This window comes from Ictalurus furcatus, chromosome 1, assembly GCF_023375685.1.
Source record: "Ictalurus furcatus strain D&B chromosome 1, Billie_1.0, whole genome shotgun sequence".
In the NCBI taxonomy this organism is placed as follows: domain Eukaryota; kingdom Metazoa; phylum Chordata; class Actinopteri; order Siluriformes; family Ictaluridae; genus Ictalurus; species Ictalurus furcatus.
The window spans coordinates 3,137,837-3,155,479 of record NC_071255.1 but is presented as its reverse complement, the minus strand read 5'-3'; the positions used below and the strand labels follow the sequence as shown (position 1 = coordinate 3,155,479).

The window sequence follows — 17,643 nt, the reverse complement described above, 5'->3', positions numbered from 1 at the left end:
ACCAATTCTCTGTGTGACAGCTAACATGTCAAGTTTACTTGACATAACGAATAATTCCCAATTAGAACTGTAAATGCCTATTTCTTCAGGGACGCGTCCTCTTGTTCGGACGGTCGTTTCTATTTAAGCTTAGTATTATTATTGTTGTTATTTTGTCACACGACCTTAAGTTTTGTTGCAAACACAAATAAACTATTGCACTGCAGAATAAGTGGTCTGTGTTGTTATTTTAGGCTACTCATCTCAGTTACGCACTAGGACTTACTCCTGAGAAGTGCCCCTAGAAAAGTAGTTTCATTCAGCAAGTCTGAGAAAAGTGGTTCAACCCCCCTGTATATTACCTTCTGATGATTTATAAAGCACTAAAGTGATGACGGTGATGTATTTAAGTGTCATCGTTATGTATAACAAGTTTCATTTATAGATCAGTCCCCTACACTGAGAACACAGGGGGGAACCTGGACCTCCTCTCGGTCCTCAGCTGATGCTCGACCGCTGCCACACAGACTAATTACAGGTATTATAGGTCATATTTTTATTGATTTTTTAAAATCAAGAATTAAACTAAATTACGCATATACCACAATTATGCAAATATATGTAGCAAATCCAACTAAATTTAAAAGAATATAAACATTAATTACAAACATCTACGATCTTTGGCTCTACGACAACAATAGAAATAAATTAATAAATTAATTAAATCATAGAAATGAATTAATAAATGAATTTATTATATGCTTTTTAATTAAACTCTGTCTGTATCGGACGCCATCTTGGCCCAGCCACCGGAAAGTAGGTAATAACAATATAAATAAATAACGCAGCAACAGGACAAAACGTCGTGATTTCGCGCATGCGCGTTGAAGCTGAAACTGAAACACGGGAAATGAACTCTCCGGCGCACCGGAAACTGTAACGCGTGCGCGCGAGAAACATTTCTCGAAAGTGTGATTTTTTAAAATTTTTATTTTATTTATTTATTTTGCACAGGGGCTCAGTAATCCTTAAGTCATAATTAAAATATTATACGTACTGTAGTGTGTATACTTTGGTTTGTATTTTTTAAAACAACACCATTTCCCAGAAGACTGTGCGGTTGGATGCGCTATAAGTGACGCATTTCCTGTGCGACGGTCGTAGCGCTGTTGTAACGTTTGTTTGCGAATGAACGTTGTTGGATTTTCTCATTTAAGCGTTTCGTTTTTGTTATTTATTGTTACCCCTTGCATACATCCGAGAGAATAGAGACAGCTTTAAGAGGTAAGTTTAGCAGAATTAATTATTAATTTAAAATAAAGCTCAACTTTCTTCCTACGAGGCTAACTAGTTAGCTACCGGCTGATTTAGCTGATTAATTCCCGTTTTATATTCAGTGAGCTAATGTTGCCATGCATTTTGTTTAACGTATCCTCTAATGTTAAGTCATTTGTTTAGATGTAGCTAGCTATAAGTAAAATATATTTTATGTAAGTGACGTCGCGTTTAAATATTTATTTGTTTATTTTTGTCCTGTTAAGTTTGTAGACTTGAACTTGGATTTAGAGCGCAACAAACATTTCACCTTTTTCTCCTGCAGATGTCTTTAGCAGATGAGCTCTTGGCTGATTTGGAGGAAGCTGGAGAGGAAGGAGAGGACGGACTGTACCCGGGTGGAGAAGAAGACCAGATTGATGGAGAAACTGTAAACAGAGTGGGACATGGAGGACTGGAGGACATTCCAGAGGAGATGGAGACGGACTTCAGCAGTACGGAGTGTGTGACTTCTATAGCAAAACTGCGCAACAGTAAATCAGTGAGTGTCACATCGACACAATTCGTTTCTCCTCTGTAATAGCTCAGGTTAGGGTGAAGGACAGACAGACAGACAGGTTGGTGGACTGAGGGACGGACAAGCAGGTGGAGGCACAGATAGACAGGAAGGCAGGTAGTTGGAAAAACAGAGAGATGGGGAGGTGGAGGGATGACTAGACTGGTAGGTGGGCAGATGGGAATGGTAGATAGACAAGAATGATACAGACAGGTGGAGCAGTGGTAAGATGGATGCACAGACAAAGGGCAAGGTGGACAGATGCACAGACCGACAGAAAGCTAGACGGGGAGGTGCTCAGACAGGTGGGGAGGTGGGTGGATGGATAGACAGACAGGTGGGAAAGTGGTCAGATGGATGCACAGACAGGTGAAGAGGAGGGCTAGACAGATAAATGGACAGACAGACATGCAAGGGATGGATGGACAGACAAAGAGGAGGGTGGGGAGGAGAGTTAGGTGGATAGACAGGTGGGGAGGAGGGGTAGGTGGATAGATGGATATACAGACAGACACATGGGAAAGTTGTCAGATGGATAGACAGGTGGAGAGTAAGGCTAGACAGAAATGGACAGACACATGCAAGGGATGGATGGACAGACAAAGAGGAGGGCAGGGAGAGAGGTGGATGGATGGATGGATGGATAGATAGATAGACAGACAGACAGACAGGTGGGGAAGTGGACAGATGGATAGAGAGACAGGTGGAGAGGAGGGTTAGACAGACATGCAAGGGATGGATGGATGGGCAGGCAGCAAAGTTGATAAATGGACACGTGGTGAGGCTGAATGGACAGACAGACAGACGGCTACAGTGACCTGACTGCTCGAGAGAGAGACACACACACACAGAGTGACAGGTTTACATTTACTTTAATAATCCAGTTGCACCAGAACAGAACAGTTTTGTTAACGTGTGTGTGTGTGTGTGTGTGTGTAGTTTGCTGAGATCATGGATAAGATTGCGCAGTACGTCGGGAATCCACGCAAAAACACAGACGGTAAGTAGACGATTCTTGGTGCCAGTGAGTGAGCAATGAGGTCGGTCTGGTATCGGAACCCCACCCGTGTACTGTGTGAGTGATCTCTCGTTCCCATCTGTGTTCTTACTCCCCCCCCCCCCCAGTTTCTGGGCCGGTGGAGGCCGATCCTGAGTATCGTCTCATCGTCGCCGCTAACAACCTAACGGTGGAGATTGATAACGAACTGAGTGAGTTTCCTAACTTCAGGTCGTCTCTCCAGTCTCGATTCAGCCTCTACCTTCCTTACCTCTCCTCCGTAAACCAGTCTACTGCACTTAGCCCAGAGAAATGGGATAGGACAGATATTTATAAATAAAGACGACCACTAATCTATATTTGTTTTTGGGGTGGTTTGTTTGTTTGTTTGTTTGTTTGTTTGTTTATTTATTTATTTAATAGATATTATTCATAAGTTTGTGCGTGATAAATACTCGAAGAGATTCCCGGAGCTGGAGTCGCTGGTGCCGAACACGCTGGATTACATAAGGACTGTCAAGGTCAACTTTAAAATCAATCAATAAATAATCAATAATGGCTCTGTCTGAAATTGTTTAGATCATGATATCGGTAGAATGTAAAAGTGTGTGTGTGTTTGTATGTGTGTAGGAGCTGGGGAACAACCTGGACAAGTGTAAGAACAATGAAACGCTGCAGCAGATTCTGACCAACGCCACCATCATGGTGGTCAGTGTTACCGCCTCCACCACACAGGGGTGAGTGCGCGCGCACACACATTTAACAAACTATTGATTGATTGAAATCAATTGATTTTGATGAACTTGATTGTTTTCCTTTTGTTGTCGTCGTTGTTTTCCAGTACGCTCCTGGCAGAGGACGAGCTGCAGCGACTGGAGGAGGCGTGCGACATGGCGCTCGAGCTCAACCAATCGAAACACAGGATCTACGAATACGTCGAGTCGAGGATGTCCTTCATCGCTCCGAATCTGTCAGTCATCGTGGGCGCCTCGACAGCTGCCAAGATCATGGGTAGGTTGGGGGTTTTAGACGTCTTCATACATATACATATATATATATATATATATATATATTATATAATATAATATAATATAATATAATATATATGAATAATTATAATAAAATGCAATAAATATTTTATATTTAAAAAAAAATTTAATTCTTTTTAATTATTATTTTTGTGTTTTATTGAACAGGAATCGCTGGCGGCCTGACGAACCTGTCAAAGATGCCGGCGTGTAACTTAATGTTGCTGGGAGCGCAGAGGAGAACGCTGTCTGGATTCAGCAGCACATCACTGCTCCCTCACACAGGCTACATCTACCACTGCGACGTGGTGCAGTCCCTCCCTCCGGTTAGTGTGTACACACACAGGCCTATATCCGAGCTTGACTGGGTCTGTCCCAAATCAGTAACCGTGTAACCTTTTTATATGCTGTATTATTTTATAATCAAATAATCGTGTGTGTGTGTGTGTGTGTGTGTGTGTGTGTGTGTGTGTGTGTGTGTGTGTGTGTGTGTGTAGGATCTGAGGAGGAAGGCGGCACGTCAAGTCTCAGCCAAGTGCGCACTTGCGGCCCGTGTGGACAGTTTTCACGAGAGTACAGATGGCAAGGTGGGGAGCGCGCACACACACACCGCACTTGCAGTAGCTCGCTTGAACATTCTGTTAAAATTTGTGTGTGTGTAGGTCGGTTATGAACTGAAGGAGGAGATTGAGCGTAAATTTGATAAATGGCAGGAGCCGCCGCCCGTCAAACAAGTGAAGCCCCTCCCCGCCCCGCTCGATGCGTCAAGGACGAAGAGAGGAGGCAGGAGGTGTGTGTTAGACTGTGTGTTAGACTGTGTGTGTATCTGTATGCGGTGTCCATCAAACACTGCGTTTATTTTCAGGTATCGTAAGATGAAGGAGCGTTTGGGACTCACAGAGATCAGAAAACACGCGAACAGAATGACCTTCGCTGAGGTACAACACATTCTCCCTCTCTCTCTCTCTCTCTCTCTCACACACACACACACACACACGATCTCCCACGCGCTCTCGCACACAGCCTTTTATTTTTCTCAGTAATTAAGTTGTGTGTAAATATACTAACGCCACACTAACACTTTAGATATATTAACACCATAGACACTCTAATGAACTAACGAACAAGTTTTCACGAGTCGCGTAAACAGTCGTACAAATGACTTTGTTTATATCCTGCTTGATGTGTTATCTGTGTTGTTGTTATTATTATTATTATTATTATTATTATTATTATTATTATATAAAACATTATAAGAAATTGAGTTGACGTGACTCTCGCAGTCTGGCTCCGCTTTGTAACTTTGCCGTGTGACGTTGCGTGTCTCAGATCGAAGACGACGCGTATCAGGAGGATCTGGGCTTCAGCTTGGGGCAGCTGGGTAAATCGGGCAGCGGCAGGGTGAGACAGGCGCAGGTCAACGACGCCACCAAAGCTCGCATCTCCAAATCCCTGCAGGTATGATAACGCAACACACACACACTACCAACACACTGATACTGAACATACACCTGTTTATAAAGACATATTTGAGGCTATACAGCTTTGATCATCATTTTAAAGCTAAGCTATATTTTCCCAGTTGCCTAGCAACAGTGTTCACACTGCTTTAACCACTTGAACACATTCTCTAAGTTGTATTTGAATCGTTATTGTGTTGATGGACAACTGTGTGTGTGTAGCGGACGTTGCAGAAGCAGAGCATGACGTATGGAGGGAAGTCCACCGTCAGAGACCGATCTTCAGGAACGAGCTCCAGTGTGGCATTCACTCCATTACAGGTACACAGTCCCCCTCTCTCTCTCTCTCTCTCTCTCTCTCTCTCTCTCTCTCTCTCTCTCTCTCGATTAGCTAGTTGACTTGGATAACTAGTACTCTTTAACGTGATTTGGGAAGCAGCCATGTTCATCCGCAAGGGTGAAAAAGTACGGCACTAGATGGCTCTTTATTTGTTTTTGTTTGCTTTCCTGCAGGGTTTGGAGATCGTCAATCCGCAGGCTGCAGAGAAGAAGGTGGCCGAAGCCAACCAGAAATATTTCTCCAACATGGCCGAGTTCCTCAAGGTCAAGAAAGAAGGAGAAGCCAAAGCGTGAGACTGAAACGCATGTGCATTTCAGCATGAAACACAAACACACACACACTCACTCGCTCGCTCGCTCACTCTGGATAAAGACTTTTCCTATACATGTGTGTGAGATCCATACTTGCATCACTTTGATTTTTTTTTTTTTTTTTTTTAAATAAATGTGAAAGATTAAAATGTTGTAGAAATATGAGTCCAAAAGAAAGTTGTTTTTTTTCCCGCCATCGTAAGGTTACAGGTTAAGAAATTAAGATCGTATTCAATTGCTATAAATTAAAATGTACACACAATTTAATGTTATGGGGAGAGAGAAAAATCTGTGGTTCATGTTACAGACAGAAGCACAATGAGAGTCTGGTTCATAAAAGTATTTTATTGAAATTGTACACTTGGGTTTTTTGTGGGTTTTTTTTTTTTTGTTTTTTTTTTCTTTAAAATTTTTTCTCTCCACTCTCAGCCCCACTAAAGGCCATGAAATTAATTTATACATCACTTATTTCAGGAGAAAAGTTCACAAATCAGCTGCACTTTCAGTCCATGTGCTGAGAAGAAAAAAAAATTCTTTTCAAAGTCGATGATGATGATGATGGAATTTCGCTTGTTTGTTTGTTTTTCCCCCTTCTAAAATAAGAAATAAAAAGTGACGTGTTAAAGGGGGTATCTTTTTACATATTAAAGGTAAAGCTGTAACTATAGAAACAGGGATTTTAGAGTAGTTTAGTGACCCAATCTGAGAACAACGTAAAACATGTCTGGAGCTATGGGGGGGGGGTGGAACAAGACGGAAATAAAATTTTCCACAATGTATATACTGTAAAAGCACGTATCTTTTCAAATGCTTTTTTTTTTTTTTTTTTTAAAATGTATTTTTAGAATTCATTTGACTTCCTCGTGTCGTTGTTCAACCAACACCGGAATCACGTGCGTGTAAAACCTTTCCCGCGTACACACACACACACACACACACACACACTCTCTCTGGAGATAAAAGATGCTACAAAAACAAACAAACAAACAGGGAAAAAAAACGAGGGCGGCCAGTAATAATAATAATCATCATCATCATAATAACGGCGTTTAGGTGACGCAGGCCGAGAAGAGTTCAATTGCATAGCAATTTAATGTGTCCACTCGTTTTCCGTTTTCCGTCTTCGCCCTCCTGGATGTGTCCGAGCTCTGTTTAGCGCTGTCCGGATTGATTTAACTTCTTTTTATTTAAAACTGTTTTGCTGAATTCTGACTCACAGGGGGAAAAAAAACATATGTTTTAAATATTAGAAAGCGTGTCCTGTGTGTTTGTGCTCGTGTTGGGTTCTGAGAGCCGGCCTTTAAAAAGCCCGTTTCGTAAAGCACAAACAAACAGCGACGCTTTTTGCTCTTTAATGCCATTGCAAAAGACCTTTTTTTTAAAAAATTTTTTTATATATAATATACTTTTTTCTGCTTATTTAGATGATAAAAGAAGGGGGGCATTTAATTGAAAGAGTTTTCGTTGTGTGTAAACAGTCACTCGACCCTGTCTCTCTCTCTCTCTCACTCACTGATGAAGCCCTACTTTACACTCCTCACAGCGTGGACTGCACTCCTCTCCTGGAATGTCAACAGCTGCCGTCGTAGCCATCTCTCTTTCTCACTCTCTCTCTCTCTCTCTCTCACTCATTCGTTCCCTCTGTCACTGCAGGTCTCGGTCCTCCAGGTATCTGTACTCGAACGTGAAGCCCTCCTTCTTTCTCTGGCCCCATTTTTCATAGTCAAAGTAAATGTAAGTTCCCTACAAGGTGGGAGGGAAGGAGGGGGAGGTGGGAGGAGAGAACAGTTTCATCAGTCAGTCATGTCTAAACAAAATGGCCACCATATTGGCGTTGCTAAAGGAGAAACTCTACAGTGCGTGGACAAGGAAGAGAAGAGTTGTATCCGGTAATCTATGTCAAAAGTTTAGACGCACTCGTTTTTTTGTCCGCCCCCCCCCCCCCCCCCCCCCCCAATCATTTTCTCGATTGATTTCTTGAGGAATCCCCCCGAGATGCTTTTTAAACAGTGTTAAAGGAGTTCCCACCTGCGCTGAACACTTATTGGCTGATTAACACCGATTTCACACATTTACTCGTACACCTTCAGCACAAAAGGTTTTTAAAATCATGAGAAACATTTCAGTCAAGTGTCCCCAAACTTTTGACTGGTAGTGTACGTCAATCACAAACTAGATAAAATTCTGAACCTGTTCGAACTCGTCGGTGATGGTCTTGGGTTCCTCGTGTCTCTGGAACCACATCATGTATTTAGTGTGGAATCTCCAAGACTGCTTCTTCAGGGCTTTCGCTGAGAGATACTGAGCCTTCGTGCCCTGACACAAACACACACACAGAGAACGCTCAGACACATACTCTCTTCGTATTCTTTCACCTTCACTCACTCACTCGCTCACACACACACCTCCAGGTAGTAGAAGATGAAAAACAGGGTCTCGGTGGAGAGTCTCTGGTAGAAGTCAATGGAGTCGCAGTGATGAGGAGGAGTGTGATGGTGGAAAGGTAAAAGAGGGCACGGAGTCCTCATCACGTATTGCCTAAACACACACACACACACACACACACACACACACACACACATTGTATAACCTTCTAATGTTCTAGCACTTCATCTTCTACTGCTCTTTTTGAGCGTGTGTGCTGTGAATACCTGATCCTTTCCGAGTCTGACGGGAGGGGCATGTGCCCCCAGGCTGCCTCCTGCATGATCTGCTGATACAGCTGCTCTTTACTGAGAGGGGAGGGGCCTAGAGGACACGCCCCCAGAGTAGGAGGAAGATTCACCTCCGTCACAGCAGGCTGGGGGGGAACCGGTGGGCCAGGGGCGGAGGAGGATGCCGAAAACAAATCTGTAAGAGAATCGCAGCGTGTGTGTGTGTGTTGAAGACTTTATTCTTAAGACAGCTCCATAACGTTGTTGCTTAAATGACATTAACGAATATAGCTGATAGACCAGATTTAAAATCAGTACTTAAAATGACACTTTTTCTACTGTGTGTGTGTGTGTGTGTTTGTAACGTACCTCGTTCTGTCAGATGAAGTGGTGGGATTTCTCCATCCAGTCCAGAACCTAGAGCTGCTCGCTCAGCCATCGCCTTCAGAGAGCTCAGAGGCTCAGGAGCCTGCGCGCGCGCACACACACACAAAAAAGCTTCTTCATCAGATTCTTTTCATTAGTCAGATTGACGGTGTATAACTCTTAACACAAACCTTTATGGGGTCTGGGCCAGGTGTGTAGGAGTGCGGGCCGTTCAGCAAACTCCCACCACCGGGGGCGCTGTCTGAAAACGACGGAGATTGAGAGGAGGGAGGCAGAGTGATGGAGCTCAGCAGGGTCGGCCCGTTATCCAGACTAAGTGGGGGGGGGGGGAGAGAGAGAGACGTGGTGAGAGGAAGAAGAAACCGGAGAGCTGTGTGTATTGGAGAGTCCGCTTACGTTTGATTGGCCAAGGAGCCGGTGGAAGAGGGCTGGCTGCTCTGTGATAGGCTGGCACTGCTGAGGGAGGAGTCCGAGCTGCTGTCGGCCACCACCGCACTGTACGCTAGAGGATCTTAATGTCAGACATCACCCAGATTAGACTTTCATTATTAGCTGTTGCAATTGACAACCTTTACAGCATAATTCTGCTCAGGGCTCAGGTGGGTGGGCGGGGCTAAATTTAGACTAGGTTTTGCCAGGTAGCCCAGTGCAAAAAATTTAATATTCTTTAAAAAAAAAAAACTCAGATTAGACCTCACTGGGTTTTACTCACTTGTTCCTCCATTTTGTTTCACCACACTGGGCGGTCGGGCAGGTGCCACGTTACCCATGATGCCCCCTGATGACGCTGTACTGCCCCCGTTTCCAGCGCCCATGCTGGCTCCGCCCCCTGGCACCGTGCCCACCGATGGGCTGATGGGTAACTGTACTGCTCCCTGGTGCGTCGGCTGCGCTGGTACGAGGCCTAAAACGCCCCCGTTGGAGCTCATCGGAAGCGTCCCGTTAGCGTTCGGCGTGGAATTAGTGTTAACGCTTGCTCCGCCCACCGCTGAAACGGTGCCGCTGTTATTTCCCGTGGGTCCGCCCGGGCCGCTTCCGGCTGCCGCCTGGGCATAAGGAGTGGGCATCGAGCTCGAAATCACGGTGGCGGCGGCAGCCATGTTGCCCGGCATACTGCTGCTGGTCACAGCCGTGCCCACTTTGCCCACGTTAAGCCCTCCTGACATCAGCGGCTGAGAGTTAGAAGAGGGAAGAGCTGACGGGGTGGTGGACGAGGGCAAGTTAGGGTGGCTGGGTGGGCTGGACGTGCTGCTGGACGTCACTGAGGAGGAGGAGGAGGAAGAGGAGGAGGAAGATGACGACGACGACGAAGATGAGGACAGCTTGCTGTGCGGATGCTGCTGGACGGCGCTGCTGAAACTGCCCAGGAGAGTGTTGCCCCCGGAAACCGACGCCGTTCCCCCAACAACAGCTGCCATGGAAACGAGGGAGGAGGTGGAAGAAGACGAAAAGCCTGAGGAGGAGGAGCAAGAGGAGGAGAAAGACGACAGGGGGTTGCTGCTCTTCACAGGTGACTGAGGAGAGAGAGAGAGAGAGTGAGAGAGAAAAGAAGGAAGCACACAATGGAAAAATGTAATTAATCATTAAAAAAAAGGTGACTATTAAAAACTGTAAAAAGTGTCCAGACGCCTGACCTGGCTCACTTCGCCGTCAGTAGATCGGCCTCTCTTCTTCTCCTCTTCTGGGATCTCCTGAATAAACGCACACACCCGATTCATTAACTAAAGGATAAACACGGCCATTTTTCTGCGAGCTTGTACAAAAAGAATTGTTTTTAAAACATAAAAACAGGAAAAAGGAAATTTACCGCGGTAGCCGTGGCCGGAGACGGCGGTACAGGAGAGGACGACGTCGTGGAGGTCGGAGTACTCATCTCATCATCGTTGTGTCCCTGCGGAGATGTCGCCAACATCGCTAAATGGAGACGGAAAGAGAGAGAAATGGAATGGTGGATACATTTAAAAAAAAAAAAAATTTTAAATAAATAATCCCGAAACGGTTCTACAAAACATCGACGCCGGCAACGCTTACGGATGTCTTCGAGGTCGAGGTCGTCGTACAGAAACTCATTCTCCTTAAAGTCGGGATCCTGCGAGGAGTCGATGTAGTAGTCCACGTCGTCCTTTATCTTGTGGATCGCCTCCACCTGTTCGGCCGGAAAGAAACGGAATAAATCGAACGCTCGCGTTAGGAAAGGAAATGGCTTCTTTAAATGTTAAAAAAAATTGTCGTTAGGAAAAAAAGTCTCGCCTGCACCGAGTCGTTGTCTAACATCCTTAAGATGGTCTCCAGCATGCGGATGTGGTACCGGTGTCTCTCAATCAGCTTCTTCAGCTCCTCGATACGATCCTGCTTCTAAACACACACACACGAACAGCTTTGTGAGAGGACGACAGACGTGAGAGACACAGAGAGAGAGAGAGAGAGAGAGAGAGAGAGACTGACATCCTTGTCTCCTTTTTTCTTCCTGGTCTGAACGGACAGAGACTCCACCTCGCTCTCGAACTGGTCCACCTGCATGTTCAGTGTGTCGATGGTGTTCTACAAAGAGACAAGAAAACAAGCGACGTAAACGACGGGCTGTGTCCCAAACAGTGTACTTTAATATTCATACGCTAGTCTTTGAACGTGTTTGAAAGTGTTTCCTTTTCGCTCGGTAGGAGCCGCGTTGCTGCGAGGGTCATGGAGGAACTTTACCGTGAGCCACTGCTCCGTTTCCTCCTTCTCCTTCTGCGCCGGATCCACCTTCTGAGCCAAACCCAGTCCTTCTTTAGAGTACGCCTTGGTCTTGGTCTCCCGCTCTACCACTTTAAAGCGCTCCATTTGCTACGGAAACACAACGACGGCTCGGGTTAATGACTTCACGCCCAGCGCCTCACGGCAAAAGCCACTGTGACGGTAAATAATTGTTTCTGACCGTCTCGATGAGCTTCCGGTTCTCCACTAGCTGCCGTTTGTCTTTGATCTCGTTGGACGCCACCCATGACTTAATCTGGTCTCGGAGTCTCTGTGAGGGGAGATGTTCAGGGACATAATGAGCTACACACACACACACTGATGTAGTGCACTAACCACTTTTAGTGTAGGTCATGTGCTCACACTGGGAGAAAGTAACTACAGTGCAGCGCTAATAACCACATGCTAACCATGCACTAAACACCACTGAGGGAGGAAGTATGTGTGTGTGTGTGTGTGTGTGTGTGTGTGTGGAACACCAAACGCTTTATACACACACACACACACACACACACACACACACACACACACACAGCAACAAGGGACTGAGAGATCAGAGGGAAGGAAAGCTCATTGAATGAAGGAATAGGGAAGGATGAAAGGAAGAAAAGAATGAAGGAATGGATGAATGTGAAATTGTGAAAGAAAAGGATAGATTAATAAAAATTATTAGATAAATAAGTAAAGGTTGATAGATAAAGATCAACGGATAGATCGATGGATGCACAGACAGACAGACAGACGGATGGATGGATAGATAGAAAAAAGCGATTACTGACCCAGGCGAACAGTAACAGGTAAGTGTTTCTTTCTGGATTTTTTTAGTTGAAACTAGTTTTAGCACCAATTGTCAGATAGAAGCTGTAACTGTGCTTCCTTGTTGCTACGAGCTGTGTACACGTTTCTAGATTAAAGCTAATTCCGGTATTCATATTCGGTTTCATACTCCCAGAAAAGTACGCAACTTGGACAACCTGTGCTCTCTGAATGTGGCCTCTGCAGATTCCCTCTGGTTCTCTATAGGACTTTGGAACTGCCAATCTGCTGTCAACAAGACAGATTTCATTCCTGCCTTTGCAACCTACTCCAACCTCAGTGTGCTGGCTCTGACTGAGACCTGGATCTATGCTGAGAACACTGCCACACCCGCTGCCCTAGCCTCCAACTTCTTCTCCCCTACCTCACGTCCCAACAGACGAGGAGGTGGTACAGGTTTACTTCTCTCCAAAACATGGAAATTTACCTGTCTTTCTCCCTCATGCTCCTACACTTCCTTTGAATTTCATGCTGTTACAGTCACTGACCCTGCCAAAATGCACTTTCTTGTTGTTTACCGTCCTCCAGGTCAACTGGGGAAGTTCATCGAGGAATTTGACCTGCTACTGTCTACCATCCCGGATGACAGAACTCCTCTTGTGGTCCTTGGTGACTTCAACATTCATCTCGACAAGCCACATGCAGCTGACTTTCTTGCTCTCCTTCCCACATTTGACCTCAGGCAGTTCGCCACACCAGCAACCCACAAAGCCGGCAAACAGCTCGACCTCATACTCACACATAGTTGCACCACACACAATCTTCTCATTACTCCTCTCCACACCTCTGTCTATTTCTTTATCCAGTTCTCGATTTCTCTCCCCTCACCCCTTCACTGTCTCCACCCTCTATCTCTTTTTGTCACAATCTTCGCTCCCTTTCCCCTTCACACTTCTCCTCCGTTGTCACAACCTCACTTCCCTCTGATAGCCACCTCTCCTCCTTGACTTAAACATCGCAACTGACATGCTATGTTCCACCCTAACAACTTCTCTTGACAGCATCTGCCCCCTAACCTCCAGACCTGCTCGCACATCACCCTCTAGCCATTGGCTCTCAGAAGCTCTGTGTAACAACTGGGCCAAACTAAGAGCATCTGAAAAGAAATGGCGCAAATCTAACAACCCAACTGACCAAACCAGTTACCAAACACTTCTCTCCTCTTTTTCCAATAGCATCTCCATTGCTAAAGCCACATACTACCAAGAGAAGACTGGTAGTTCTCCCAACACCCGCACTCTCTTCAAAACCTTTTCTTCTCTATCCCCCTCCTCCCCCTTCCCCTACCTCTCTCACTGCAGATGACTTTGCCACTTTCTTTTCCAACAAGGTTACATCAATCAGGAACCAGTTCTCAACCCCAGACATGCATAGACCAGCTCCTCCTAAATGTAACTCCCAACTGACTTCCTTCTCTCCTCTCTCTCAGAGACTGATGTCTCTAAACTCCTCCTCTATAGCCGTCCCACAACCTGTCCTCTTGAACCTATCCCTTCTCACCTTCTTCAGTCCATCTCTCCCACACTATTACCTGCACTCACACACATCTTAAACACATCGCTCTCTACTGGCACATACCCTACCTCATTTAAGCAGGCCCAGGTTACCCCACTGCTTAAAAATCCATCACTTAACCCTGCTGTAGTTGACAACTACAGACCTGTTTCCCTCCTCCCTTTTCTTTATAAAACTCTTGAAAGAGCCGTTTTTAAATAACTCTCCAATTTTCTCACACAGAACAACCTCCTGGACACCAAGCAGTCTTGCTTCAAGAGCAATCACTCCACAGAGACTGCTCTGCTTTCCATCACTGAAGCCTTACGACTAGCAAGAGCAACCTCTAGATCATCTGTCCTCATCCTACTCGACCTCTCTGCTGCTTTCGACACTGTGAACCATCAGATCCTCCTGTCAACTCTCTCCAGCCTGGGCATCACTGCAACGGTTCTGCGCTGGGTGGAATCCTATCTCTCAGACAGATCCTTCAAGGTATCGTGGACGGGAGGTATTTCTGAAACTCAGCAACTCACAACTGGCGTTCCACAGGGGTCAGTTCTGGGTCCACTGCTCTTTTCTATCTACACTACATCTCTAGGGCAGGTGATTGAGTCTCATGGTTTCTCATATCATTGCTATGCTGATGACACCCAGCTCTATTTGTCCTTCCAGCCTGACGATCCATCTGTCTCTGCACGTATCTCTGCTTGCCTGTCGGACATCTCGGTCTGGATGAGGGAACACCACCTTAAGCTCAACCTGGCAAAATCTGAGCTTCTCGTCATCCCAACCTGCCCCTCAATCAACCGCAACCTCACTGTACAGCTCGGCTCAACCACACTCAAGCCAGCCAGGACGGCCAGGAACCTTCGGGTGATTCTCAATGACAGCTTGACCTTTACAGACCACGTCGCAACAACAGCACGGTCCTGTAAGTTCATCCTGTACAACATTAAGAAAGTCAGATCCTACCTCACCAAACAGGCTACAGAGATACTAGTCCAGGCTCTTGTTATCTCAAAACTGGACTACTGCAACTCACTACTCTCGGGCCTTTCGGCCAGCTCTATCAAACCCCTTCAGATGATTCAGAATGCTGCAGCGCGCCTCGTCTTCAACCAGCCCAAGAGAACCCATGTCACACCCCTCTTCTTCTCCCTGGCTTCCTGTAGCCGCCCGCATCAAATTCAAGGCCTTGATGCTCAGCTACAAGACCCTGTCTGGAACAGCACCCCCCTACCTCAACTCTCTCCTGAAGGCTTACGTTCCCTCACGCAATCTGCAATCAATCAGCGACTGACGCTTGGTAGTGCCTACTCAGCGTATCTCAAGATCCCTTTCAAGAACATTCAAACTAACTGTTCCTCAGTGGTGGAATGAACTTCCAACCTCAATCCGGACCACAGAATCTCTCACTATCTTCAAAAAACAGCTAAAGACCCACCTCTTCCGTGAACACCTAACCAACCCTTAAAAATAAATAAATAAATAAATTTACTCTGGCACTTACACCTCTACTCTGCGCACTTTGCTTCTTCAGGAACTCAATTAATGGATCTTGTATGGTAGCACTACTTGTATTGTTCTCTGCTTGATGTATCGCTTTGCTTGTATTTTGTCATTTGTAAGTCACTTTGGATAAAAGCGTCTGCTAAATGAATAAATGTAAATGTAAATGTAGATAGATAATAGATGGATACATAATCGATCGATAGATAATAGATAGATAATAGATAGATAGATGATCAGATTGTCACCTGGAGCTTTTTAATCTCCTTCTTGAGGTCAGCTTCGTATTTCTCCTTCTGGTTGGCGTTGGCTGCGTTGTGGAGCTGTTTAACACACAACACACTCTTTATTCTCTACACCACCCACACAATCACCACCACCACCACCACCACCACAGCAGCAGGTCGCCCGCCTCACCACCTCACACTGTTGTACTGGATTTCTAACACACTGTACATCAGCCCGAGTCCTGCTCCTCATCACCTCCTTCTCTCAGAGGAGCACACACACGCGCTACACTCCACACACACACACACACACACACACACACACTACACACACTCTACACACACGCTACACTCACACTACACACACACGCTATACACACTCTACACACACACGTGCGCTACACTCCCACACACGCTACACTCACACTACGCACACGCTCAGCCACATTTCTCCAAAATAAGAGACACTTTTCCATATGCAGCCTTCAGAACAGGACAGAACTTATCTCTGGAGACCTGCAGTGTGCTTCTAATACAGCATATATTACAGTATAATACAAATATACCACACACACATTCACACACACATACATACATACTTTATATATATATATATATATATATATATATATATATAATATATAACAGTAATAATAATGTAATAACACGTGTATAATAATATATCAGCGCTCACCTTTTGCCAAATGTCCTCAAACTGTTCCACCCCCTCTGCCACTTTTTTCAAACACCGGTCTATTTCACCTGTGTGTGTGTGTGTGTGTGTGTGTGTGAGAGAGAGAGAGAGAGAGAGAGAGAGAGAGAGAGAGAAAGTGTACAGAGACAGAAGACACATCGTGACAGGATGTAGGCAACAATAAGTAGATAAACACTACGCTCGGTGACTGTAACATGCTGTACCTTGGAGTTTTCTCTTATCGGCCATGGCTCGGCTATGATGCTGTCTTCATACCTTCTGTCCTGCCATGAAGAAGAATACAACAGCCATATTTTACACTACACTTATACATTTTAATATTAATATTATTATGAATAATAATAAAGCGATACATCCAGTTACTGCGTATTAAAAACATTCTGCTGGAACACAAGCGCCAGCGTTGAGACAGCTGCTTAGCCTCGGTTTAGCTAGCACAACGACGTTAGCTTATTAGCATATTTAGCTTCGCGCAGGCAGAGAGCGTTGACTTCGTGCGATATTGCAAAGTAAAAAACACCTCTATTAAATACTTAAGTGATGAATTAACCTTGGAATTAATTCAGACGCGCCATTTTGCTCATGTTAGCTCTCAGCCAGAAATGCTAAGCTAACGTCATCCTGGCTGTCTAGTGCAGTTTAAGCTAACGCTAAAGCTAAAGCAAGCCTGCAGAACAGCGCTCACAGCACGCTCGTTTGTCCTGTACCTTTTCCTCAAATATGTATATTGCTTGTTTATATCTTTGTCTTTAATCCCCGACAAAAATGATTCGGACAAAATATTTTCAAATATTTCAAAACATCTATTTTTTTTCTTCTTCTTCTTCTCGTCACTCTCCCTCAGTAGAGGCGCTACATTAAAGATGGACGTAAAAGCCCCGCCTCCATTGTCCTTGGTTCCGCCCCAAAACATTTTCCTGCCTTGTGATTGGATGAAATGTGCAGCCGTTTGTTTAGTATATTTCCACCATCGATTTTTTCCTTCTTCTTTTTCGATTGGATAGAAGTCATGTCACTCATGCAAAAAGGACACTCTCATTGGCTGTGATTTTAGGTCGAAGGTTATATTTACGGAAATAATATCAAGTTCATTAAAAAAATATATTTATCGAATTAAATCTAGAGAATTTGCAAGTAATAAATAATCTGTAGTTCC

At 45.0% G+C, this 17,643-nt stretch overlaps 2 protein-coding genes across 5 annotated transcripts; one reads left to right on the top strand and one right to left on the bottom strand.

Annotated features, from left to right (window-relative positions):
* The first annotated feature begins 1,109 nt into the window (after positions 1–1,109).
* prpf31 (PRP31 pre-mRNA processing factor 31 homolog (yeast)) lies at positions 1,110–6,144 on the top strand. Its single transcript, XM_053615992.1, has 14 exons — positions 1,110–1,263; positions 1,580–1,795; positions 2,750–2,810; positions 2,936–3,019; positions 3,231–3,328; positions 3,438–3,544; positions 3,649–3,818; positions 4,004–4,161; positions 4,333–4,422; positions 4,498–4,625; positions 4,701–4,773; positions 5,165–5,293; positions 5,518–5,616; positions 5,809–6,144. Exons 2-14 carry the CDS (start codon positions 1,580–1,582, stop codon positions 5,926–5,928), a joined length of 1,533 nt encoding a protein of 510 aa, XP_053471967.1. The 5' UTR covers positions 1,110–1,263; the 3' UTR covers positions 5,929–6,144.
* A 602-nt stretch (positions 6,145–6,746) lies between these two features.
* cnot3a (CCR4-NOT transcription complex, subunit 3a) lies at positions 6,747–17,643 on the bottom strand. 4 transcript variants are annotated; one of them, XM_053615877.1, is made up of 19 exons: positions 17,195–17,640; positions 16,691–16,750; positions 16,467–16,534; positions 15,794–15,868; positions 11,905–11,994; positions 11,685–11,813; positions 11,433–11,528; positions 11,244–11,342; positions 11,019–11,133; positions 10,795–10,901; positions 10,622–10,678; positions 9,700–10,501; positions 9,384–9,498; positions 9,158–9,299; positions 8,970–9,069; positions 8,598–8,796; positions 8,352–8,484; positions 8,137–8,262; positions 6,747–7,689 (listed from the first exon to the last, which is right to left on the bottom strand). In XM_053615877.1, exons 2-19 carry the CDS (start codon positions 16,713–16,715, stop codon positions 7,591–7,593), a joined length of 2,577 nt encoding a protein of 858 aa, XP_053471852.1. In that variant the 5' UTR covers positions 16,716–16,750; positions 17,195–17,640; the 3' UTR covers positions 6,747–7,590. The 4 variants fall into 4 exon arrangements, with proteins under 4 accessions (XP_053471852.1, XP_053471762.1, XP_053471678.1 ...); XM_053615787.1 differs by having other exon boundaries at positions 11,238–11,342; positions 17,195–17,639; XM_053615703.1 differs by having other exon boundaries at positions 10,795–11,133; positions 11,238–11,342; positions 16,691–16,745; positions 17,195–17,643.

Excerpts from the sequence above, each read along its gene's own strand:
- prpf31 (XM_053615992.1), top strand. The coding sequence starts at position 1,580 with ATGTCTTTAGCAGATGAGCTCTTGGCTGATTTGGAGGAAGCTGGAGAG. Across the intron at positions 3,819-4,003 it reads GACAGCTGCCAAGATCATGG|GAATCGCTGGCGGCCTGACG; the intron begins GTAGGTTGGGGG and ends TTTATTGAACAG. Across the intron at positions 4,626-4,700 it reads ACGAAGAGAGGAGGCAGGAG|GTATCGTAAGATGAAGGAGC; the intron begins GTGTGTGTTAGA and ends GTTTATTTTCAG.
- cnot3a (XM_053615703.1), bottom strand. The coding sequence starts at position 16,715 with ATGGCCGATAAGAGAAAACTCCAAG. Across the intron at positions 11,814-11,904 it reads ACCGGAAGCTCATCGAGACG|CAAATGGAGCGCTTTAAAGT; the intron begins GTCAGAAACAAT and ends GTGTTTCCGTAG. Across the intron at positions 10,679-10,794 it reads CTCCGGCCACGGCTACCGCG|GAGATCCCAGAAGAGGAGAA; the intron begins GTAAATTTCCTT and ends GCGTTTATTCAG.